Raw genomic sequence first — 26,240 nt, 5'->3', positions numbered from 1 at the left:
CAGTCAAGACCAGAAGGAGATAAGAGTCAAGAGAGAGAGAGGCCCGCCCCTGCAGAAACAGCAGAGAGTCCACAGGGATGATGCGAACTGCAAACCTGAGATTTCAGTTTCTGTTGAATGTGTATTTCTTTGTATTGTTTCGTGGTTTTATAAGCAGTGAGAGAGGGTAGGTTTTCCACCATTTAAGAAAAACAAGCTTTGAATCTGTCAAGATGATACAGATAATACTCCCTGATTCCTATTATTGAATCTCTGTAATAGGGTGTTAAAGTTATTATGCATGAAACAACAAATTCTACTTATTTCATGAACTGTTGAAGCCAACCCAAATCAAATAGAAGAAAAATACTTCCCTTTAAAAGGAGACCAATGTTAATCCCATTTTTCTGTCAGTGAAAAATAATTTTGTAGGAGTTTAAATATATGTGTACAAGCTGCAAACAACGACAAATCAACCAATATGGCCATGTTTGGGTATAAACCCATAGTGTAAATGCGAGTCGGAAGCAGAGTGTTTTGCGAGGGGTGTTGAGTGCGTGTGTGTGTCCTTGTGCTAGTATTTGTTTTGAAGGAGGCCAGAAAAAAAAAAGATGAAAGAAAAACAACATTTAAGAAAACAGAGAAAATGTATGTAGCCTGGGTCTAAGATACTTCCAGGCATTGTGAGAGGAACGGAAGCGGGGGGCGGTTGAGGAAAAGTGAGAACATTACTAAACAGGTTCGCCAATGAGCGGAAGCCATTCAGTCTGTCCAGTTGGCAAGGCTCTGCTAAGCTAATGGAGACTTCCCCTTGTTCACCCAATCTGTCAGTGTCCACTACTATGCCCATGTAAGTGATAGGAGCTTTATAAAAACGTTCATTTGCAGTGTTGTGGTTATCGTGGTGTGCTATGGTTATCGTTCTGATACTGTATGTACAGGGCTAGAGACCGGTTGAGAAGTGTACCCCTGTACACTAACATTATGGTTATATAATCAAGGACAAAGGTCAAGAATCTCACCAAATAAAACAAGACAGAGTTAAAGAGTACAATTTAAAGATCACTCTAAAAAACTTCGCTTTTTGATTATGCATATTTTTCATGATGCATTTGACAATGAAATATTCCAAGTTTGACTATATTTCCTATTTTGCTTCTGGTTCTAAAGCACAAAAAATGCAATAGCAGGGAAACCCTTGATTGGGCTGTCGCTTTGTTGCTTGGGGAACTACTTTACTGCATACCTTAAAAGGCAAACGCGGATACTCAATCACCGACAGTCTAATTCAATAGCTGATGCAAAAGTGTTGACAACAAGCGCCTGAAACAATAACACAGATTCATATAAACTGTGTCTTCCTGTGCTTGCCGAGCACTCTGGACATATAAGGGCAAGCTGTAAGCACTATCCTGATAGAGGAGGTTAGAGGTTGGGGAGGGAGGGGTGGTAGGGAGGGGGTTAGGAATTTTGTCTCCTTTAGATGGTGGTAGGAATTAGAAACAAATAACAGAAAACCGGTGCAATGAAAAACAATAAATCATAACATATTGAAAAAGACCTTCCTTTGAAGCACTGTCAGGGGACATTTTTTTATTTATTTTTTCGCCTTTATTTAACCAGGTAGGCAAGTTGAGAACAAATTCTCATTTACAATTGCGACCTGGCCAAGATAAATCAAAGCAGTTTGACAACATACAACACAGAGTTACACATGGAGTAAAACAAACATACAGTCAATAATACAGTAGAAAATAAGTCTATGTACAATGTGAGCAAATGAGGTGAGATAAGGGAGGTAAAGGCAAAAAAGGCCATGGTGGCAAAGTAAATACAATATAGCAAGTAAAACACTGGAATGGTAGATCTATAGTGGAAGAAAGTGCAAAGTAGAAATAGAAATAGAAAGGAGCAAAATAAATAAATAAATACAGTAGGGGAAGAGGTAGTTGTTTGGGCTAAATTATAGAGGGGCTATGTACAGGTGCAGTGATCTGTGAGCTGCTCTGACAGCTGGTGCTTAAAGCTAGTGAGGGAGATAAGTGTTTCCAGTTTCAGAGATTTTTGTAGTTCGTTCCAGTCATTGGCAGCAGAGAACTGGAAGGAGAGACGGCCAAAGGAGGAATTGGCTTTGGGGGTGACCAGAGTGGGCGAGACAGCGAGCGAGATACAGTGCCTTCGGACAGTATTCAGACACCTTTACTTTTTCCACGTTTTGTTACAGCCTTATTTTAAAATGTATTAAATAGTCCCTCATCAATCTACACACAATTCCTTTGACCTCATGGCTTGGTTTTTGCTCTGAAATGCACTTTGAACTGTGGGACATTATATAGACAGGTGTGTGCCTTTCCAAGTCATGTCCAATCAATTAAATTTACCACAGGTGGACTCCAATCAAGTTGTAGAAACATCTCAAAGATGATCAATGGAAGCATGATGCACCTGAGCTCAGTTTCAAGTCTGATAGCAAAGGGTCTGAATATTTATATAAATAAGGTATTTCTGTTTTCGCTTTGTTTATAGGACATTGTGTGTAGATTGATGAGGAAAAACATATACTTAATCAATTTCAGAATAAGGCTGTAATGTAACAAACTGAAAAAGGTGAAGGTGTTTGGATACTTTCCGAATGCACTGCATCTATCTACCTTTTTGCAAAGGCTTCTTTGCAACATGAAGAACATTGTTTGTCAATTGCAAATTCCTATAAGCCTATCAGGTGCAGATGTAAGGCTAAGAATTTAATTTAGATTCTAAGAATCTGAATCGACTCACACTTTTTTTAAGTCGTTTTTTTTAGTAAGAGAGGGGTGTCCTAAAGCAGGATCAGCTAACAAAATGGACATGGGCTATGCATTGGGTCATAACTGATCAAAGTGTGCCATGTGAGAGTCTCTAATATTACAGCGTCTGTGACAGCATGAGCAGTGCAGTTGACGTAATCTCCATTTTGAAGTAGTACATTTTCATCTTCACAACTGGCTGATCCCTCTAATGTACAGTACAACATGCAGCACGTCATACCCCATCCTACTACTTCAGGAATGTGCTCATGGTCCACCATTTTTGTATTTACATTTTTTATTAATAATAAATCAATACAATCATGGTTCACGACCACTAGGCTGACGCACGTCACACATTTGAAAGGCTATGATGACGTAGCCAGCTGAAGACCTGTGATAAAAGCAGGATCAATGAGAAAGTAGGTTACTAGACGAAAAAAAAGAAGTAGATAACTTTAAAGAGCTACTTTTATTATACACCGAATAACTCAACGTTTAATTTCGCGTGCTTGTGTTCAACAAGTGTAGGCTATCCTTCATGTGGAGCCCAAACAAGTAAACAAACATATCATTACGGTAATTGCTTTAATGTCCCTGCATTCTCGCATGTAGACGTCAGTGTAACTGACCAATTTGAAATCCCTAGCTAGGCGACATTGACGTTGCAGCAATCAAAATTGGATTAAAACTGAAAAAGTGAATCATTTTCTAGACGTAAATAAGTTAGCCTACACATGGTCTTTGCTTCAGCGTAATTTGACATAGCAATAGTTTCTACATTTGATCCATGGTCTTTGCCTCAGCGTAATTTGACCAAGCCATAGTTTATACATTTGATCGTGTATAAAGTTGCGGTGCAAGTAGGCTATAAGATTTAACATTGCTTGTACGTGATCTAGCCTCATTGTCGCTTCACTGAAATATGTTTCGTTTGTAAATGAGTATGAAGACGAGGAGACCGAATGCTTTGGGATTTTGAGGTAGGACATCTTAATTCCAGCCTATTCGTCGTAGCCTCCAATACCTACGTCCCAATCGCAGTAGTCGTGTTATTGTTTTAATTGCCTCAATTTTGGTAGGCTGGAATTGCAACAATGTAAAGTTGCTATTACTGCAACAATGTATCAACTCTAGCGAGTTCCAGCTCTCCAATTCAATTTACGTTTGACAGTTCGCTCAAATCAAAAGTGCGGTTATCACGATTAGGCAACTGATATAAATTTGGTTAGTGGTCTTGTGATCCACCGTAAGACTAAAACAAATTGCTTTTATACACAGAATGATAACGCCGCTGTGATAAATTATCCGGCCCAGCAATCCTCGGATTTGAGTGTGTGTTCAGCCGGATTTAGGTTTAATTCAGATCGGTGGGAGGAAGGACAGTTACTCCGTAACATATGACTCCAGCCATTAACTTGTAGTTATCATAATGCAAACTACGTTTGATACATTTGATAGTTTATAAATATGAGGTGTAAGGTAGATTATCACCATAGGGGCTGTCATTGTCAGTTTGGCAAAGAATGTCTTGTATCCTAATAAGATTGTAGGCCTAATTACAGCCCCATCCTTACAGCTGTACCCTACCAGTCAGTGGTTTTGTTTTTTCCACTGCCTTGTGTAATGTGTATATTGTTATGAACCAGGTCCAGGTGCCTAAGCAGCGACATCATTACACAACATTTCCTTTCTTGTTTTTGTTGCTACAACTTAGTTTGGGATCATTTAGAGTTGAGTGTAAACATCAGAGACAATAACTATTGTAGTGGATACAGACCCATGGGTATTAGTGGGACAAGCCATAGGTCTCACACCTGTGGGATTTGTGTGCGTTTTTGAGTGTGCATGTGTTGGCGCACTGTGGAACAGAGTGATATACTACATAGCTGGATCAATGAGTTACCAGCTAGCTACCTTTGATAAACAACCAGAAATTACTATAGATTTTCTGCTTCATTAAAAAAAGTTAAATGGACCCCCCAGGTGCAAATTTGGGCGTTTGCTCTAGCACTACACAGCTGAGTCAAATAACCGACTCATCAAGCTTTGATTATTTGAATCAGCTGTGTATTGCTAGGGCAAAAAGAAAAACGCGCTCTCAGGGCATCCATGAATCGGGACAAGCGCATTTCAAGTTTCTTTCCAAAGAATGCAGTCTTTTCTGAATATTTAGGCAAGTTAGCTGGCTAACTCATTGCTCCTGCTTTGTAGTATACCCCCCTGGTGTCTCTGTTGGCTGGAATTCCCTTATGGTTGGGAATGGCACTATCCAACTTTATAAGTCACATGTGCCGAATACAACAAGTGTAGACATTACCGTGAAATGCTTACTTAAAAGCCCTTAACCAACAGTGCCGTTCAAGAAGAGTTAAGAAAATATTTACCAAATAAACTAAAGTTAAAGGTAATAAAAAGTAACACAATAGCCAGGACTGAGTCAGTGTGCGAGGGTACAGGTTAGTTGAGGTAATCTGTACATGTAGGTAGGGGGGTGACTATGCATAGATAATAAACAGCGAGTAGCAGCGGTGTACAAAACCAATAAGGGGGGGGTCAATGTAATAGTCCGGTGGCCATTTGATTAATTGTTCAGCAGTCTTATGGCTTGGGGGTAGAAGCTGTAAAGGAGCCCCTTTCGGTCCTAGACTTCACGCTCTGGGACCGCTTGCTGTGCGGTAGCAGAGAAAACAGTCTATAACTTGGGTGACTGGAGCCTCTGACAATTTTATGGTCTTTCCTCTGACACTGCCTATTCTATAGGTCCTGGATGGCAGGAAGCTTGGCCACAGTGACGTATTGGGCCGTACGCACTACCCTCTGTAGCGCCTTAGGGTCAGATGCCGAGCAGTTGCCATACCAGGCGGTGATGCAACCGGTCAGGATCTTCTTGCTTCTCAACTATAAGCCTATTGTTAAACCACGTATGTGAGTTGACATAGGAAATCCAGGTTGAAGCATCTCTGGGTTTACAGTGCTTACCTGTGACATAAATATGCAAACAGAAAGTACGTTGGTGTGGCAGTTTAAAAAAATCTAATTGCCAAAATAGGACAGTGCACCTGTTTTCTTTTTATTATAAGAATCTTATTAATTCCAACATGTAAGTGTTTTGTTATAGATTTAAATTGTAACAGTTTAATCACAACAACCTTTCTTTCAGAACCCTGACATGTCTGGTCCTACCTGGCCACCTCCGAAGACTCTGGGTAGCCCAGAGAGACCGGACCCCCCGATGTCCCAATCTGGACCAGCCGTGAACAGACAGCCGCCCAAGAAGGTCTCTTTGGACCCCTGGCCCAAATATGTGGTTTATGACCAGAACGGAGGGGGAGGAATGGCCACTAGGTACATGGCATCTGGACCCACAGGTAAGAACATGGTGGTGGGCCTTACATTACACTGGGCTTGTCTTGTGTGAAACCTTGCTATAATGAACTTGTGATTGACTATTGTGAAAATCAGAAGTCCATTATTCTGTAGTTCAAGCCTTGGAGTAGAGCGTTGGACCTGACACACTACTGAGTACACCAACACCTTTGGGGATTAGCACTTGACGTAAATAAACATCTTGATGTAAATAAATGTTTGTCATGTGGTTAATGTTAAGTGTGTACCCTGTGATTAGTAAGTCTTGTTTGTAAATGTAAAGTGCACTGTTTTGTATGTGTTCTACAGCTGGGCCCATGCAGCACCACCACCAAGAGGACCCAAGGTTTCACCCTAAATCTAATGACCTCTACTACCAACCATCTCCCCACGGTCTCAAAGAAGACCAGTCCTTGAACCCTCATATGGACCGATTCCAGCTGATGGTAGGTTGTAATTGCTTCTGTAGTCTGGAATGCCCACTGACTATTGGTCCACTTCTCCATGGTGTTTAGTGTAGTTTCTAGGCAAAGATTTGTGTAATGTAATTTTGTTATGAAGCCAGAAATTGCTCATTAATATCCAATATTCAAATAAAAATGTATTGGGACAAAGGACAAACACATTTGCACATTTCTACATTTGATCTACCTATCTATCTCCTTCTGTTACATTTTATAAAGGTACCCATCTTTATTATGTGATCCTGCTCAATTTTCTAAAGCACCGGGGACATCCTGAGAAGCCGATTGGACACCACTCCAACATCGATGCAGAGATTAACTCGCTCACCTGCATGCTGGCTGATCTGGACAGCCATCCACAAAACAGCGCACAGGTAGGCTACCTGACTGACTACATGGGACTGAGGAATGCTTTAAAAGTGTGTGTGTGGTATATATATATATATATATGGTCCCTTTCCATTCTTTCGCAGCTGTACAACAACGTGCCTTACAACAAACACATCTCAGGGGACCGATACAAACCCTCAGCCCAGCCAGGAGAACCTTCTCAGAGCAGGTCATCCATGGGATTCCCCCCTCACCCCCAACCCCAGGCCCAGTACCCTCCTGCACCCTCATACCCCAGCGATCCCCAGCAGGGTCTCCAGTACTTCCCCCAGCCAGACTACATCGACACCCAGGTCTCCAAACGCTACCCCCAGCCTGTCCCTGCCTCCTACACTACCGCCTCCACCCCTACTGGCCCGAGGTTCAGTGTCCAGGTCAAAACAGCCCAGCCTGTCACCTACTCCCAGACTGGTAGGCAAGCCGAGCAGGCTTACACCCCTCCCCCGCAACGCCAGCACGCGTTGTGGCCCCCGTCCCAGAATCAGACTGGCCCCCAGAGCTGGTACACTCCCCACCCCGCTTCCCAAGCCCAGGAGCTGCACTCTGAGAGGGGTTACAAGGGGAGTGCCGCAGGGTCTGGAGGGAGAGCTACCCAGTGCCCCACATCCAATAGAGGCCCAGAGACTCACCAATCAGGGTCAGGCTCGGCACCAAGCTCCACCTATCAGCCCAGCAAGGTGAGTGTCTGTGGAGTTAAAACATCTACTACTGTTTGTGGTGCCTTTTTTTTTTTTTTTTTAAGGTAAACTATGGTCCTTTTTGAATACGTATCCTCAGTCTCTTGGTTTCACTGATCTAAATGGGAAAGTAAAATCTCTATGTTGATCTTTATGGAAAAAGTTCATCTATTTGTCCAGCAGGGGACAGCAGCTCCGAGGCCAGAGGAGGAGTTGGACCAGCTGACTAAGAAGTTGGTGTATGACATGAGTCATCCCCCTACAGAGGAATACTTTGGTACGTTCCGCTTTCTTTCTAATAAAATGGTATGTCCTTTGTGTTGACTGGACTGTTATTTACATCTTAATTTCCCCTTGGGTGACACAGTTCCTTTCAATGCAACAATATGTCCCTCCCATTTCTCATCTCTTCTCCCCTTTCCCTCCATAATACCAGGTTGCTGTGCACGTTGCGGTGACAACGTCCTTGGCGACGGCAGCGGCTGTATTGCCATGGAGCAGGTGTTCCACGTGGAGTGTTTCACTTGCGTCACCTGCCACGCTCATCTCCGGGGGCATCCGTTCTACGCCCTGGACAAGCAGAGCTACTGCGAGAGCTGTTACATTGTGAGTGGCTGTCACTGACTGTCCTCTTTCTGTATTGAGAAGGCTCTTCTCCCTCTTTTGTTCTACATTTCTTTTTAGCAGTATTCTCTCAATTCATCAGTTGCTCTCTTTCTCCATATCTATTGGATTCTCTCACACTCGCACTATTCTGTTTGAACCTGTGCTGCCCCTCTCCCTCCCCCCTCAGAGTATCCTAGAGCGCTGCTTCATGTGCTCCAAGCCCATCCTGGACCGTATCCTGCGGTCCATGGGCAATGCCTACCACCCGCGTTGCTTCAACTGTGTGGTGTGTGGCTGCTGCCTGGACGGCGTGCCCTTCACCGTGGACGCCACCTACCAGATCTACTGCATAGACGACTTCCACAGGTCAGCAACACGGATAGAACACACTTACTCGGCGCCAGATACTGACTGTATTTTTATTTTTTTTACCCCCAATTTCATGATATCCGATTGGTAGTTAGTCTTGTCCCATCTCTGCAACTCCTGTACGGACTCGGGAGAGGTGAAGGATGAGAGCCATGCGTCCTCCAAAACACGACCCCGCCAAGACTCCCTGCTTCTTGACACACTGCTCGCGGAACCCGGAAGCCATCCGCACCAATGTGTCGGAAGAAACACCGTAGAACTGGCAACCGTGTCAGCGTGCATGCTCCCAGCCTGCCGCAGGAGTCGCTAGAGCGAGATGGGACAAGGACATCCTGGCCAGCCAAACCCTCCCCTAACCCGGACGACGCTGGACCAATTGTGCGCCATCTTATGGGACTCGAAACCGGGTCTGTAGTGTCGCCTCAAGCAGTGCCTTAGACCGCTGCGCCACTCAGGAGGCCACTGACTGTAAATTAGGCATGTAATCAAATAGAGCACTAGCACAACAATCAGATATAATCATCTGTCCAATAGACCCATGTCTAAAGCTTAAACTCGTAAAGTGTAATTCGGAGATTAATTACTCAATGGGAGACTTGATCAATTAAACTTACATTTTGAGTTTAAGTTTTAGACATGAGTCTATTGGACAGATTATTATATCTGATTTGTTCGTTTTCTGCCTCCTGTCCCACACAGGAAGTTTGCCCCTCGCTGCTCAGTGTGTGGCCAGGCCATCATGCCCGAGCCGGGCCAGGAGGAGACGGTCAGGATAGTGGCGCTGGACCGCAGCTTCCATGTCAACTGCTATGTGTGTGAGGTGAGTAGTCACTGTGTGTGCGCACGTGTGTGTGTTAGTTATTCATCTCATTCTAGTTGAGTGATGTTTACAGTTTGGCAGGCCATCAAGTCAAATGTTCACAGCGCAATCAGTTGAACCCAATCCAGTGTTCCTGGATTGACCCTGTGTGATTTCTGTCCCCTCCAGGAGTGTGGTCTGCTCCTGTCGTCTGAGGGTGAGGAGCGATGCTGTTACCCCCTGGACGGTCACATCCTGTGTAAGGGCTGCAGTGCCCGGTGCATCCAGGACCTCTCGGCTAAAATCTCCACTGACTGCTAACTGACCATGGGGAAGTCACATCTTACCTTTAACCTATGACCCCCTCAAACCCTTCCATTACTTTAACCTGCTCTGCGGTAGAAGTTGCCGTAAGGAACAGATCTGGAATCAGTTCTACCCCTCTGACTCATAATCTTAACCACAAGGGGGAAATGTTAACCTGACTTGAGATCAGTCTTGAAGGGTAACTTCATCCCCCTTCACTTTCATCCTCTCATAGCCTTTCTTTATTCTTTTGATGCCCAAAGCTGAGGAATCAGTAGTAGTAGGCTTACTATTGAACCTCAATCTGATCGTCTTCAATATGAAGTCATTATTTAATTTCATTTGACCAGGTTTATTTGTACAGGGTATTGAAACATGGATTGACAGTAAGTTCGACCCCTATCCCCTTTCCTTATCCTCTGCTTTACACTATCACCTATCCTCTATAATCTCTATCCCTACTCCCGTTCCACTACACCCTATCCCCTACCCCTCAGTCCCATACCAGTACTGTATAGAGCCCCTGACCTGCAGGCAGCAGGGGCTGCACTACCCTAAACCCTTGACTGCACCACTGCTCATCTCACACACTATCCTGCATGTTGCACACTATAGCTGTGTTTGAGTGCTCATACTAACCATACTATTTGTCACGTGAATTGAGTATATAGTATGCTTATTGGTCATAGTATGGATATAGTTAGTATGCCAAATGTTCCTGGATGTCTTACTAAATACTAAATGGTATCTTGCACCAAAATAAGAAGTATACACGCAGAGGACATGGTTCCCGTACTTTAAGGCCCATAATGCAATTCATGAAATGGGCGTGGCTTCACATCGTTTTCAGATTTGAAGAAAATGGCGGAAAATATGCAGCCGAAGTACAGTGAGAGCGGATACAAATTCATTGCTATAACTAATTATGACAAAAGTTGATCAATGTAATTACTTTTTAAATAGTTACCTTACACGTTATGTTGGCCGACAATTTGTTAGATACGCTGGCCCACATAGCACATGGGTGTCAGGTAGCCTAGAGGTTAGTGTTGGGCCAGTAAACGAAAGGTTGCTGGATCGAATCCCTGAGCTGACAATGTAAAAATCTGTCTTTCTGCCCCTGAACAAGGCAGTTAACCCACTGTTCCCCTGTAGGCCGTCATTGTAAATAAGATTTTTATTTTTTATTTTTTTTATGACAATTACAACAATACTGAATGAACACTTATTTTAACTTAATACATCAATAAAATCTATTTAGCCTCAAATAAATAATGAAACATGTTCAATTTGGTTTAAATAATGCAAAAACAAAGTGTTGGAGAAGAAAGTAAAAGTGCAATATGTGCCATGTAAGAAAGCTAACGTTTAAGTGCCTTGCTCAGAACATGAGAACATTTGAAAGCTGGTGGTTTCTTTTAACATGAGTCTTCAATAAACCCAGGTAAGAAGTTTTAGGTTGTCGTTGTTATAGGACTATTTCTCTATACGATTTGTATTTCATATACCTTTGACTATTGGATGTTCTTATATGCACTTTAGTATTGCCAGTGTAACAGTATAGCTTCCGTCCCTCTCCTCGCTCCTACCTGGGCTCGAACCAGGAACACATCGACAACAGCCACCCTCGAAGCAGCGTTACCCATGCAGAGCAAGGGGAACAACTACTCCAAGTCTCAGAGCAAGTGACGTTTGAAACGGTTTTAGCGCGCACCCGCTAACTAGCTAGCCATTTCACACCGGTTACACCAGCCTAATCTTGGGAGTTGATAGGCTTGAAGTCATAAACAGCGCAATGCTTGAAGCATTGCGAAGAGCTGCTGGCAAAACGCACGAAAGTGCTGTTTGAATGAATGCTTACGAGCATGCTGGTGCCTACCACCGCTCAGTCAGACTGCTCTATCAAAATAGACTTAATTATAATATAATAAACACACAGAAATACGAGCCTTCTGTCATTAATATGGTTGAATCTGGAAACTATCATCTCGAGAACAAAACGTTTTTTTTCTTTCAGTGAAATACGGAACCGTTCCGTATTTTATCTAACGGGTGGCATCCATAAGTCTAAATATTCCTGTTACATTGCACAACCTTCAATGTTATGTCATAATTACGTAAAAGTCTGGCAAATTAGTTCGCAACGAGCCAGGCGGCCCAAACTGTTGCATATACCCTGACTCTGTGTGCAATGAACGCAAGAGAAGTGACACAATTTCACCTGGTTAATATTGCCTGCTAACCTGGATTTCTTTTAGCTAAATATGCAGGTTTAAAAATATATATTTGTGTATTCATTTTAAGAAAGACATTGATGTTTATGCTTAGGTACACGTTGGAGCAATGACAGTCCTTTTTCGCGAATGCGCACCGCATCGATTATATGCAACGCTGGACAGGCTAGATAAACTAGTAATATTGTCAACCATGTGTAGTTAACTAGTGATTATGATTGATTGTTTTTTATAAGATAAGTTTAATGCTAGCTAGCAACTTACCTTGGCTTCTTACTGCATTCGCGTAACAGGCAGGCTCCTCGTGGAGTGCAACGTAAAGCAGGTGGTTAGAGCGTTGGACTAGTTAACCATAAGGTTGCATCCCCAAGCTGACAAGGTAAAAATCTGTCGTTCTGCCCCTGAACAAGGCAGTTAACCCACCGTTCCTAGGCCATCATTGAATATAAGAATGTGTTCTTAACTGATTTTTTTTTTACACCTTTATTTAACTAGGCAATTGTCAAATCGGTGTCCAAAAATACCAATTACCGATTGTTATGAAAACTTGAAATCAGCCCTAATTAATCGGCCATTCCGATTAATCGGTCGACCTCTAGTCAGAACGCTGAAATAAACCCTACTCCTTGGCCCGAGCATCCAGTGTGCGCTCCGAGAGCGTGATGCTCTGAATTTATGAGCGCAGTCTGCCACTCCAGATTGAGTTTAAGAACGCACCCGAAGTCGTAAAATGTCTAACTAGTAATTTATTATAACTAGCTAGTAAGAGGTTGCAACATTCACAACTTCCGGTAGACAGGCGAAGAGCTAGTACCCTCAACTGTAAGGATCCCATTTCGTTTACAGTATACTGAAATGAACTAATCGTTTGTAGTACTCATTAAGTATGTACTATACAGTATGTTAGTATGGGTATTTCGAACACAGATCATGTCTCACACACACGATCCTGCCCTATCCTGCCAGACACAGGTGAGACATGGAAGGAGCTCTATAGAAAATAATGATTGATATATATTGACGATGTGGAGGATAAGTAGGAACATTAGGTGATATTGAGGAAGAATAGGATAATGACGAGGAATACAATGTGTTCCTGGCTGTGGGGTAACTGACCAGTCCAGATAATGGAACATATATTTTGTATGCCACTAAAGTCAATAACCGTGCTGAGCTGCCTCATAAACAAAGTTCACATATGCAAGGTATTTCTGTGACAGTTTATATTGCAGGTGGTTTTGGTTGTGGAGTGAATGTGTTTGGAGACCTTTCATTGGAGAGCAAGTGGGTGTAGTCAGTGTGTTGTGAATAAGAATAGAATTTTTAGAAAGTCGACGGAAAGAAAGATTGGTTAGAGAGAACATGACATTAGTAAAGTCAATGCTTTGATCTCATTGGATGTTAATACAGTATTTTTTTTTTTAAATGCAACCTTTTTTTTAACTAGGCAAGGCAGTAAAGAACAAATTCTTATTTACAATGACGGCCTACCCCAGCCGAACCGGACGACGCTGGGCCAGTTGTGCGCCGCCCTATAGGACTCCCAATCACGGCTGGATGTGATACAGCCTGGAATCAAACCAGGGACTGTAGTGACGCCTCATGCAGTGCCTTAGACCGCTGCGCCACTCGGGAGCCCTTATGCACTGTAGCCTGTCATATAATGGTATCTGGCACCACATGTCAGAACATAACATCAATATTGTATTCCACAGGACAGCGTTTTGTATAATGATAATTGGTACTGCATTTCAGAGAATATGTTACTTGTATACCAGTCCAAACCCACTCTTTTAAAATGTGAATGTGCTTTTCAGATGTTTTTCCTTTTTAACATTTGGGTTGATTTGATACGTTACAATGAAGATGAATAAGGTGCAATGAAGTATGCTTGCCATTGTCTTAAAACCTCTTAAGGCTCCAACTTTTTTTTCCTTTTTCGCCTAAAATGACATATCCAAATCTAACTGCCTGTAGCTAGGATATGCATATTCTTGATACAATTTCAAAGTAAACACTTTGAAGTTGGTGGAATTGTGAAATTAATGTAGGAGAATATAACACATTAGATCCTGTAAAAGATAATACAAAGAAAAAAACATGCGATTCTTTAAATATTTTTTTGTTCCATCTTTGAAATGCAAAAGAAACCCAAAAAGTATTTTTACAGTTTAGGCAAAATGTATATTTGGGCCACGAGATGGCAGCAATGTATGGGCAAAGTTTTAGACTGATCCAATGAACCATTGCATTTCTGTATTTAAAAAAAAAAAAAATCCTGTCTGCCCAAATGTGCCTATTTGGTTTATTGATACATTTTCAAGTTCATAACTATGCACTCTCCTCAAACAATAGCATGGTATTCTTTCACTGTAATAGCTACTGTAAATTGGACAGTGCAGTTAGATTAACAAGAATTTAAGCTTTCTGACCATATCAGATTTGTCTATGTCCTGGGAAATGTTCTTGTTAATCGGGGGGGGGATCTTTATGTTTGCCACTTGGGCTGAGAACATCCTCTTGTGTTCATTATGGGTTTTTGTTTAAGCTTAGCTTTGATTTGGACTTTGATTTGTGTTGCTAATCCCTTCCCTCATAGCACTATTAGCCATGTTTAAGTAACTCTGCGACATTGGAATTATTCACACATTGTGTTGATGTAATTTGTCCTTAAGATTCTCCGTCCCGCTGTCTTCATTTTGTTTTGTAATGTAAAAACTGGTAGTATGATTTGATGGTTTTGAAGCTTCTCTTCCAACTACAGGACCCTTAAAATACCAATTGTTTCCTTTGTCCAGAATCATGTTTTGTTTCAGTATTTGATTCTTCTCAGAGTATAGGTCAATGAGGACAATGATATGAAGGTCTCTGTGTTGAGCCCTGTGAGTTGCATTTTCCACTTTATATTTATTTCAACTCATGTTGTACTGCTATTGTCACTAAGTCGATGTTTATCTGTGATATTGAGGTTAAGGGTCAACACTGTTTTCACTGTGTGTAATTGTTTTATGTTCCACAGCATCGTACAGATAAGTGCAGAATAATCTTATTTGTCCATGAGCGGAATAGACTGAGCAGGTGTTTGTACAATTTGACTCGAGTTTGAAGTAGGTAAGTGTGAATGATTATCGTTCTTCTCTCATGCCAATTGTAGTATATGATCAATTCAATAAACCATACTTTTTTCCCAGCAAACTACGCCAATGAAGTCGGAAGTTTACATACGCTTAGGTTGTAGTTATTAAAACTAGTTTTTCAAACACTCCACAAGTTTCTTGTTAGCAAACTATAGTTTTTGCAAGTCGGTTAGGACATCTACTTTGCGCATGACACAAGTAATTTTTCCAACAATTGTTTACAGACAGATTATTTCACTTATAATTCACTGTATCACGATTCCAGTGGGTCAGAAGTTTACAAACACTAAGTTGACTGCCTTCAAACAGCTTGGAAAATTCCAGAAAATTATGTCATGGCTTTAGAAGCTTCTGATAGGCTAATTGACATGTCAGCCAATTGGAGGTGTACCTGTGGATGTATTTGAAGGCCTACCTTAAAACTCAGTGCCTCTGCTTGACATCATGGGAAAATCAAAAGAAATCAGCCAAGACCTCAGAAAAACAATTGTAGACTTCCACAAGTCTGGTTCATCCTTGGGAGCAATTTCCAAAAGCCTGAAGGTACCACATTCATCTGTACAAACAATAGTACGCAAGTATAAACACCATGGGACCACGCAGCCGTCATACTGTCCTCTGGTCTGATGAAACAAAATTAGAACTGTTTGGCCATAATGACCATCGTTATGTTTGGAGGAAAAAGGGGGTGGCTTGCAAGCCGAAGAACACCATCCCAACCGTGAAGCACGGGCGTGGCAGCATCATGTTGTGGGGGTGTTTTGCTGCAGGAAGGACTGGCGCGCTTCACAAAATAGATGGCATCATGAGGAATGAAAATTATGTGGAAATATTGAAGCAACATCTCAAGACATCAGTCAGGAAGTTAAAGCTTGGTCGCAAATGGGTCTTCCAAATGGACAATGACCCCAAGCATACTTCAAAAGTTGTGGCAAAATGGCTTAAGGACAACAAAGTCAAGGTATTGGAGTGGCCATCACAAAGCCCTGACCTCAATCCCATAGAAAATGTGTGGGCAGAACTGAAAAAGCGTGTGCAAACAAGGAGGCTTACAAACCTGACTCAGTTACACCAGCTCTGTCCGGAGGAATGAGCCGAAATTCACCCAACTTATTGTGCGAAGCTTGTGGAAGTTTACCTGAAACGTTTGACCCAAGTTAAACAATTTAAAGGCAATGCTACCAAATACTAATTGAGTGTACTGTATGTTAACTTATGACCCACTGGGAATGTGATGAAAGAGATAAAAGATGAAATAAATCATTCTCTCTACTATTATTCTGCACGTTTCACATTCTTAAAATAACGTGGTGATCCTAACTGACCTAAGACTTGGATTTTTACTTGGATTAAATGTCAGGAATTGTGCAAAACTCAATTTAAATGTATTTGGCCAAGGTGTATGTAAACGTCCGACTTCAACTGTATGTCTTTTGGAGGAGGCACTTGGGGTAAAATGATACCTGTCTAGTACAGACTGCTGTACTAGACCCCAACCTTAAACCTATTCAGTATTATTACACATGACAACCTATGAGAAAGCGACATACTTAGAACATTACAATAAGTTTATTTGATTTTTGACGTCAATCATACACCAACATTCCAGACCTTAATCAATGTAAAAAATTAAGTAGGTATCATTTTACAGTACATGTGTGACATTGTAAGAAATAGGTCTTTAAGTGATCCAACAGGAAGAAGAGGGGCTGCTTGGTGATGGTGAGGAGGTGCGCTTACATGATGTGAAGGTCTTCCAAAAGAAGTTCCGGCGTCCTGCCTTGCGTTCCCGTTGGGAGAGGGGTAGCTGGCGCACCACCTCCGACTTCACCCCGAGTGCCTCCTCCAGGTCCGGTAGTACCTCGTTCTCCCCCGCGGTTGTGGTCAGCAGGTCCAACATCTTCAGCAGGAGGATGCGGGAGGGGTCCTTTAGGGAATGAATGGAGGAGAAAACAATAGATTAAAATATAACTACAGAAACAGAGCTACCTGACAGGTACCATGGATATTTGAACTTCTTTGTTAACATGAGGGTTTTCATGGGACCACTTCTTCTGTCAGTTATTCAAGGACATAATTATCAGAAGCTTCATCAAATCATTTAACAAGTAGAAGTTATGGCCAGTTAATCTGACCAGTCCCCTTGAAATTGTATAACTTTTGAGCTGACAATATATCAGAAAATCTTCCAAGAATGAATAAAAACACTATGCACATTAGCCCTGTTTATACCTGCTTCTAATATGTGTCCTTTTTTGTTGTGGGACAAGCCATAGATCTCGCACCTGTGGGATTGTGCGCTTGTTTTGTTTTTTGAGTGTGTGTGAACTATGTGGAACATAGTGGTATGCTACATAGCTGTATCAATGAGTTAGCCAGCCAAATGTAATGAACATCCAGAAATAACTATTGATTTTCTAGTTCATTAAGGAAGTTAAACTTTGATTTGTTTTTTTTCAGTTGTTGAGTCAATTAGACCAGGGTTTCCCAAACTCGGTCATCCCCCCCAGGTGCATGTTTTGGCTTTTGCCCTAGCACTACACAGCTGATTCAAATAACCAACTCATCAAGCTTTGTTAATTTGAATCAGCTGTGTATTGCTAGAGCAATAAGAAAAAACGTGCACCCAGGGCATCCCTGAATCAGGCCACGTGCATTTCAAGTTTCTTTCCAAAGAATACAGTTCTTTCTGAATAATTATTCAAGTTAGCTGGCTAACTCATTGATCCTGCTTTGTGGTATACCCCTCTTGTGTCTTTGTCAGCTGGAATTCCCTTATGGTTGGTAATGATGCTCTCTTGCTGCTTCTCAACTATAAGACTATTGTTAATCTGCGTATGAGAGTTGACACAGGAAATCAGGGTTGAAGCATCATTGGGCTTACCTGTGACCTAAATATGCCAAAATAGGACAGTGCACCTGTTTTATTTTTTTGTATGAGAAAAGTATTAATACCAACATACTTTAAAGCTATAACAAAACACTTGCATAACAGTTTAATCACGATAACCTTTTTTTTCAGAACCCTGACATGTCTGGTCCTACCTGGCCTCCTCCGAAGACTCCGGGTAGCCCAGAGAGACCCGTCCCCCAGATGTCCGACTCTGGATCAGCCCTGTACAGACAGCCGCCCAAGAAGGTCTCCTTGGACACCCGGCCCAAGTATGTGGTCCATGACCAGATCACAGGAGGGGGAGGAATGGCCTCTAGGTACATGGCTACCGGACCCACAGGTAAGAACATGGTGGTGGGATTTACATTACACTGGGCTTGTCTTGTGTGAAACCTTGCTATAATGAACTTGTGATTGACTATTGTGAAAATCAGAAGTCAGTTCTGTAGCTCAAGCCTTGGAGTAGAGCGTTGGACCTGACACACTACTGAGTACACCAACACCTTTGGTGATTAGCACTTGACGTAAATAAACATCTTGATGTAAATAAATGTTTGTCATGTGGTTAATGTTAAGTGTGTACCCTGTGATTAGTAAGTCTTGTTTGTAAATGTAAAGTGCACTGTTTTGTATGTGTTCTACAGCTGGGCCAATGCAGCACCACCAAGAGGACCCAGGGTTTCACCCTAAATCTAATGACCTCTACTACCAACCATCTCCCCACGGTCTCAAAGAAGACCAGTCCTTGAACCCTCATATGGACCGACTCCAGCTGATGGTAAGTTGTAATTGCTTCTGTAGCCTGGAATTCCCACTGACTATTGGTCCACTTCTCCATGGTGTTTAGTGTAGTTTCTAGGCAAAGATTTGTAGTAATGTAATTTTGTTATGAAGCCAGAAATGGCTCATAATGTCCAATATTCAAATAAAAATGTATTGGTTTAAAGGACACACACACTTGCACATTTCTACTTTTTTGTGTATACCTATCCATCTCCTTCTGTTGTGACATTTTATAAAGGCACCTTTCTTTATTATGCGATCCTGCTCAATTTTTTTTAAAGCACCTTGCACCTCCTGAGAAGCTGATTGGAAAACACTCCAACATTGATAGAGAGATTGACTCGCTCACCTGCATGCTGGCTGATCTGGACAGCTATTCACAAAACTGCACACAGGTAGGCTACCTGACTGACTACATGGGACTGGGGAATAAAGGATTTATTCGAGACTTAATACAGAAACCTATGACTTTGTTTACACTTTCAGACAGAAATGAACACAGTATCACTGGTCCCTCTGAATATTTAGGCCTCGGTTGTTAGTTACATTGTAAGTAATGGATATAGAAATGTATATATTTATGGTCCCTTTCCATTCTTTTGCAGCTGTATGACAACGTGCCTTACAACAAACCCTCAGCCCAGCCAGGAGCCCCATCTCAGGGAGAGCCGTCTATGAGTTTCCCACCTCTGTCCACGGACCATCCTACACCCCCAAACCCCAGTGATCCCCACCAGGGTCTCCAGTACTTCCCTGAGCCAGATGACGCCCAGGTCTCCAAACCCTACCCCCAGCCTGTCCCTGCCTCCTACACTACCGCCTCCACCCCTACTGGCCCGAGGTTCAGTGTCCAGGTCAAAACAGCTCAGCCTGTCACCTACTCCCAGACTGGTAGGCAAGCTGAGCAGGGTTGCTCCCCTCCCCCACAACGCCAGCACACGTTGCGGACCCTGCCCCAGAATCTCGCTTCCCAAGCCCAGGAGCTGGACTCTGAGGGGAGCTACAAGGGGAGTGCTGCCGGGTCTGGAGTGAGAGCCTCCCATAGTCCCAGTCCCAAAAGAGGCCCAGAGACTCTCCAATCAGGGTCAGGCTTGGCACCAAGCTCCACCTATCAGCCCAGCAAGGTGTGTCTGTGGAGTTAAAACATCTACTACTGTTTGTGGTGCATTTTTTTTAAAAATTTAAGGTAAACTATGGTCCTTTTTTAATACTTATCTCCAGTCTCTTGGGTTCACTGATCTAAATGGGAAAGTGAAATCTAAAAGCTGATTTTTATTTTTTTCCTGGGAAATGTTCATCTATTTGTCCAGCAGGGGACAGCAGCTCCGAGACAAGAGGAGTTGGACGGGCTCACAAAGAAGTTGGTGTATGACATGAATAATCCCCCTACAGAGGAATACTTTGGTACGTTCCACTTTCTAATAAAATGGTATGTCCTTTGTAAATAACAGTCCAGTCAACACATCTTAATTACCCATTGGGCAACACAGTTAATTTCAATTCCACAATATTTCCCTCCCATTTGCCTCATCTCTTCTCCCCTTTCCCTCCATACTACCAGGTCGCTGTGCTCGTTGCGGTGACAACGTCCTTGGCGACGGCAGTGGCTGTATCGCCATGGAGCAGGTGTTCCACGTGGAGTGTTTCACTTGCGTCACCTGCCACACCCCTTTCCGGGGGCAACCGTTCTACGACCTGGACAAGCAGAGCTACTGCAAGAGCTGTTACATTGTGAGTGGCTGTCACTGACTGTCCTCTTTCTGTATTGAGAAGGCTCTTCTCCCTCTTTTGTTCTACATTTCTTTTTAGCAGTATTCTCTCAATTCATCAGTTGCTCTCTTTCTCCATATCTATTGGATTCTCTCACACACACACTCTTCTGTCTGAACCTGTGCTGCCCCTCTCCCTCCCCCCTCAGAGTATCCTAGAGCGCTGCTTCATGTGCTCCAAGCCCATCCTGGACCGTATCTTGCGGGCCATGGGCAATGCCTACCACCCACGCTGCTTCAACTGTGTGGTGTGTGGCTGCTGCCTGGATGGTGTGCCCTTCACCGTGGACGCCACCTCCCAGATCTACTGCCTAGACGACTTCCACAGGTCAGCAACACGGCTAGGACACACTTACTCAGCGCCAAATACTGACTGTACTTATATTAATGTTTTTACCCAATTTCATGATATCCAATTGGTAATCAGTTTTGTCACATCGAGAGCCGTGCATCCTCAATCACAACCCCGCCAAGCCGCACTGCTTCTTGACACACTGCTCGCGGAAGCAAGCCTCACCAATGTGTCGGAGGAAACACCGTAGAACTGGCGAGGGTGTCGGCGTGTATGCTCCCGGCCTGCTACAGGAGTCGCTAGAGTGCGATGGGATAAGGATATCTCGGCTAGCCAAACCCTCCCTTAAACCGAATGACGCTGGGCCAATTGTGTGCCGCCTCACGAATCTCAAACCCGGGTTTGTAGTGACATCTCAAGCAGTGCTTTAGACTGCTGTGCTACTTGGGAGGCCACTGACTGTACTTTAGGCATGTAATGAACTGGAACACTAGCACAACAATCAGATCTAATAGTCTGTCCAATAGACTCATGTCTAAAACTTGAACTCAAAGTGTAATTTAAAGTTTTAATTGATCAAGTCTCCCATTGTAATTCAGAGATTACTTGATCAATTAAACTTTGAATTACGCTTTGAGTTCGTTTTAGACGCGAGTCTATCGGATGGATTACTATATCTGATTGATAGTTTTCCACCCTCTGAGCTCTTAATGTTAGTGTTGATGTTGGTACTTCCTGCTTCCTGTCCCACACAGGAAGTTTGCCCCTCGCTGCTCAGTGTGTGGCCAGGTCATAATCCCCGAGCCGGGCCAGGAGGAGACGGTCAGTATAGTGGCGCTGGGCCGCAACTTTCACGTGAAGTGCTATGTGTGTGAGGTGAGTGGTCACTGTGTGTGATAGTAAAACGGGTCACTCAAGTTGAATAATGTTTATAGTTTGGCAGGCCATGTTGTATGTTCACAGCCCAATCTGTTGAACCTAATCCAGTGTTCCTGGATTGACCCTGTGTTTTCTCTGTCCCCTCCAGGAGTGTGGTCTGCTCCTGTCGCCTGAGGGGCAACGCTGTTACCCCCTGGACGGTCACATTCTGTGTAAGGGCTGCAGCGCCCGGCGCATCCAGGACCTCTCCGTCAAAATCTCCACTGACTGCTAACCAACCAGGGGAAATCACCTCTTACCTATGACCTGTCAACCCTTCCATTACTTTCACCTGCTCTGGGGTAAAAGTTGCCCTAGGGAACAAATCTGGGATCACTTCTACCCCTCTCTAATACACAACCTTAACCACAAGGGGGAAATGTTAACCTGACTTGAGATCAGTCTTGAAGGGCAACTTCATCCCCCTTCACTTTCATACTCTCATAGCCTTTCTTTATTCTTCAGATGCCCGATGCTGAGGAATCAGTAGTAGGCTTACTATTGAACCTCAACCTGACAGTCTTCAATATGAAGTCATTCTTTAATATCACTTGACCAGGATTTTTGGTACAGGGTATTGAAACATGTATGGACAATAGTTCAACCCATATTCCTTATCTTCTGCTTTACACTATCCTCTACCCCTACTCCCTTTCCACTATGCTTTCCACCCAACCTCCTTCCGCTCAGTCCCATAGCAGTACTGTATAGAGCCCCTGACTTGCAGGCAGCAGGGGCTGCACCACTGCTTGTCTCAACCACACTATCCTGCATGTTGCAGTCTCACACACTATCCTGCGTGTTGCACACTGTTTCACACACACTATCCTGCCTGACACGGGTGGGACATGGAAGGAGCTCTATGGAAAATGATTGATAGATATTGACAATGTGGAGGATAAGTAGGAAAATGAGGGGATATTGAGGCGTATAATGAGGAATACAAAGTCTTCCTGGCAGTGGGGTAACTGACCAGTCCAGATAATGGAACATATATTTTTGTATACCACTAAAGTCAATAACCGTGCTGAACTGCCTCATAAGCAAAGTTCACATATGCAAGGTATTTCTGTGACAGTTTATATTGCAGGTGGTTTTGGTTGTGGAGTGAATGTGTTTGGAGACCTTTCATTGGAGAGCAAGTGGGTGTAGTCAGTGTTGTGCAGTGAATAGTTTTTAGAAAGTAGAAGGAAAGAAAGATCGGTTAGAGAACAAGATCAGTAAAGTCAATGCTTTGCTCTCATTGGATGTTAATACAGTATGTAGGCTGTCTTATAATATCTTGCACCACATGTCAGAACATAACATCAATATTGTATTCCACAGGACAGTGATTTGTATAATAATTGGTACTGCATTTTAGAGAATGTTACTTGTATACCAGTCCAAACCCCCTCTTTTAAAATGCGAATGTGCTTTTTAGATATTTTTCCTTTTCATCATTTGGGTTGATTTGCTACTTTACAATGAAAATCAATAAGGCACAATGAAGTATGCTTGCCTTTGTCTTACTGAGAAACCGGTTTCTCTATGCTGGCCACGTGGGCTCAGAACATCCTCTTGTGTTCATTATGGATTTATGTTTAAGTTTAGCCTTAGGAGTTTGATTTGTGCTTTTAATTTACTTGGTTTACTTTGTCCAGAATCATGTTTTGTTTCAGTATTTGATTCTTCTGAGTATCGGTCAATGAGCACAATATGAAGGTCCCTCTGTTGAGCCCTGAGAGTTGAATTTTCCACTTTATTTATTTCAACTCCTGTTGTACTGCTTGCTATTGTCACTAAAACGGTGTTTATCTGTGATATTGAGGTTAAGGGTCATCACTGTGTTCACTGTAATTGTTTTGTGTTCCACAACATCCTATTGAAAAGTACTGCAGCATAATTGTATTTGTCCATGAGGGGAATAGACTGCACAGGTGGTTTGCACAATTTGAGTTTGAAGTGTGTGATTAGCTATTTTTATTCCATAATGCCAATTGTAGAATGTGATCAATACAATAAACCATCCTTTTTTTCAGCAAACTACACCGTGTATTTCTTTTGCTAGAACGCTGTACCTATTCAGTATTATTACACAGGACCACCTGTCCCAAACTTACCAGACAAGCTAAATTACTTCAAGGCAAGTAACACTGAAACATGCGTGAGAGCACCAGCAGTTCCGCACAATTTGATTTGACAATTGTGATCACGATCACCGTAGCTGATGTGAGTAAAACCTTTAAACAGGTCAACATTCACAAGGCTGCAGGGTCAGACGGCTTACCAGGACGTGTACTCCGAGCATGCACTGACCAACTGGCAAGTGTCTTCATTGACCTTTTCAACCGTTCTTTGTCTGTGTGTAAAACCATGCTTCAAGCAGACCACCATATACCCTTTGCCCAAGAAAACTAAGGTAACCTGTCAAAATGACTACTGACCGTCGCACTTAAATTTGTAGGCATGAAATTCTTTGAAAGGCTGGTCATGGCTCACATCAACACCATTATCCCAGACACCCTAGACCCACTCCTAATTTGCATATCGCACCAACAGATCCACAGATGATGCAATCCCTATTGCACTCCACACTGCCCTTTCCCACCAGAACAAAAGGAACACCTATGTGAGAATGCTGCTCATTGACTACAGCTCAGCAATCAACACCATAGAGCCCTCAAAGCTCAACACCAAGATAAGGACCCTGGGTCTAAACACCTCCCTCAGCAACTGGATCCTGAACTTCCTGATGGGTTGCCCCCAGGTGGTAAAGGTAGGGAACAACACATACGCCATGCTGATCCTCAACACTGGGGGCTCTCAGTTGTGCGTGCTTAGTCCTGTCCTGTGCTCCTTGTTCACTCATGACTGCATGGCCAGGCACGACTCCAAAACCAAGTTTGCTGATGACAGTGGTAGTCCTGATCACCGACAACGATGAGACGGCCTATAGGGAGGAGGTCAGAGACCTAGTTGTGTGATGCCAGGACAACCTCTCCCTCAATGTGATCAAGACAAAGGAGATTATTGTGGACTACAGGAAAAGGAGGACTGAGCACACACCCATTCTCATCGACAGGCTTTAGTGGAACAGATTGAGAGCTTCAAGTTCCTTGGTGTCCACATCACCAACGACTTGTCATTGTCCAAACACACAGTTGTAAAGAGGGCACGACAAAGCCTATTCCCCCTCAAGTAACTGAAAAAATTTGGCATCGGTCCTCAGATCCTCAAAAGGTTCTACAGCTGCACCATCAAGACTGGAAACCACATCTTGAGGCTGCATTTATTGTAGCTGTGGATTTTAACAAGGTTAATCTGAAAACAAGGCTCCCTAAATTTTATCAGCATATCGAATGTGTGACCTGGGCTGGCAAAACCCTGGATCACTGTTATTCTAACTTCCCCCGCTCTCCTTTTGTAAAATCTGACCACGACTCCCCGCTCTCCTTTTGGAAAATCTGACCACGACTCCATTTTGTTGCTCCCAGCCTATAGACAGAAACTAAAACAGGAAGCGCCCGTGCTCAGGTCTGTTCAACGCTGGGCCGAACAATCGGATTCCACGCTTCAAGATTGCTTCAATCACGTGGACTGGGATATGTTCCGCATAGCGTCGGACAATAACATTGATGAATACGCTGATTCGGTGAGCGAGTTTATTAGCAAGTGCATCGGTAATGTTGTACCCACAGCGTCTATTAAAACATTCCCCAACCAGAAACGGTGGATTGATGGCAGCATTCGCGCAAAACTGAAAGCGCGAACCACTGCTTTTAATCAGGGTAAGGTGACCGGAAACATGACCGAATACAAACAGTGTAGCTGTTCCCTCCGCAAGGCAATGTGTTTACAGACATATTCAATCAATCCTTATCCCAGTCTGCTGTTCCCACATGCTTCAAGAGGTCCACCATTGTTCCTGTTCCCAAGAAAGCGAAGGTAACTGAGCTAAATGACTATCGCCCCGTAGCACTCACTTTCATCATCATGAAGTGCTTTGAGAGACTAGTCAAGGACCATATACCTGACACCCTAGACCCACTCCAATTTGCTTACCGCCCAAATAGGTCCACAGATGACGCAATCACACTGCACACTGCCCTAACCCATCTGGACACGAGGAATACCTATGTAAGAATGCTGTTCATCGACTACAGCTCAGCATTTAACACCATAGAACCCTCCAAACTCGTTATTAAGCTTGAGACCCTGGGTCTCGACCCCGCCCTGTGCAACTGGGTCCTGAACTTCCTGACGGGCCGCCGCCAGGTGGTGAGGGTAGGTAACAACATCTCCACCCCACTGATCCACAACACTGGGGCCCAACAAGGGTGCGTTCTCAGCCCTCTCCTGTACTCCCTGTTCACCCATGACTGCGTGGCCATGCACGCCTCCAACTCAATCATCAAGTTTGCAGACGACACTACAGTGGTAGGCTTGATTACCAACAACGACGAGACGGCCTACAGGGAGGAGGTGAG

General features: G+C 43.3%; 2 protein-coding genes across 8 annotated transcripts; both read left to right on the top strand.

Moving 5' to 3' along the window:
- Positions 1-3,135: 3,135 nt before the first annotated feature.
- On the top strand, positions 3,136-11,007 carry LOC106608783 (thyroid receptor-interacting protein 6). Of its 5 annotated transcripts, none has more exons than XM_045721704.1 (10): positions 3,136-3,344; positions 5,929-6,136; positions 6,444-6,580; positions 6,859-6,972; positions 7,072-7,665; positions 7,846-7,942; positions 8,102-8,271; positions 8,459-8,637; positions 9,340-9,460; positions 9,629-11,005. In XM_045721704.1, exons 2-10 carry the CDS (start codon positions 5,938-5,940, stop codon positions 9,758-9,760), a joined length of 1,743 nt encoding a protein of 580 aa, XP_045577660.1. In that variant the 5' UTR covers positions 3,136-3,344; positions 5,929-5,937; the 3' UTR covers positions 9,761-11,005. The 5 variants fall into 5 exon arrangements, with proteins under 5 accessions (XP_045577660.1, XP_045577659.1, XP_014062389.1 ...); XM_045721703.1 differs by lacking the exon at positions 3,136-3,344 and adding an exon at positions 3,376-3,748 and having other exon boundaries at positions 7,849-7,942; XM_014206914.2 differs by lacking the exon at positions 3,136-3,344 and adding an exon at positions 3,376-3,748.
- A 3,457-nt stretch (positions 11,008-14,464) lies between these two features.
- Positions 14,465-23,790, top strand: LOC106608786 (thyroid receptor-interacting protein 6). Of its 3 annotated transcripts, XM_014206927.2 has the most exons (11): positions 14,465-15,090; positions 16,803-16,965; positions 18,139-18,349; positions 18,654-18,787; positions 19,074-19,187; positions 19,398-19,916; positions 20,103-20,196; positions 20,354-20,523; positions 20,711-20,889; positions 21,609-21,729; positions 21,881-23,790. In XM_014206927.2, exons 3-11 carry the CDS (start codon positions 18,148-18,150, stop codon positions 22,004-22,006), a joined length of 1,659 nt encoding a protein of 552 aa, XP_014062402.1. In that variant the 5' UTR covers positions 14,465-15,090; positions 16,803-16,965; positions 18,139-18,147; the 3' UTR covers positions 22,007-23,790. The 3 variants fall into 3 exon arrangements, with proteins under 3 accessions (XP_014062402.1, XP_014062401.1, XP_014062400.1); XM_014206926.2 differs by lacking the exons at positions 14,465-15,090; positions 16,803-16,965 and adding an exon at positions 17,717-17,896 and having other exon boundaries at positions 20,106-20,196; XM_014206925.2 differs by lacking the exons at positions 14,465-15,090; positions 16,803-16,965 and adding an exon at positions 17,717-17,896.
- Positions 23,791-26,240: the final 2,450 nt, after the last annotated feature.

Source organism: Salmo salar, chromosome ssa07 (genome assembly GCF_905237065.1).
Source record: "Salmo salar chromosome ssa07, Ssal_v3.1, whole genome shotgun sequence".
NCBI lineage: Eukaryota > Metazoa > Chordata > Actinopteri > Salmoniformes > Salmonidae > Salmo > Salmo salar.
This window is presented reverse-complemented; position numbering and strand designations above follow the sequence as displayed.

What these genes read in the sequence shown, in the direction of transcription:
- LOC106608783 (XM_014206914.2), top strand. An exon ending in TGGACCGATTCCAGCTGATG is followed by an intron (nt 6,581 to 6,858) that starts GTAGGTTGTAAT and finishes AATTTTCTAAAG; the next exon opens with CACCGGGGACATCCTGAGAA. An exon ending in TCAACTGCTATGTGTGTGAG is followed by an intron (nt 9,461 to 9,628) that starts GTGAGTAGTCAC and finishes TGTCCCCTCCAG; the next exon opens with GAGTGTGGTCTGCTCCTGTC.
- LOC106608786 (XM_014206925.2), top strand. An exon ending in CATGGCTACCGGACCCACAG is followed by an intron (nt 18,350 to 18,653) that starts GTAAGAACATGG and finishes TGTGTTCTACAG; the next exon opens with CTGGGCCAATGCAGCACCAC. An exon ending in TGGACCGACTCCAGCTGATG is followed by an intron (nt 18,788 to 19,073) that starts GTAAGTTGTAAT and finishes TTTTTTTTAAAG; the next exon opens with CACCTTGCACCTCCTGAGAA.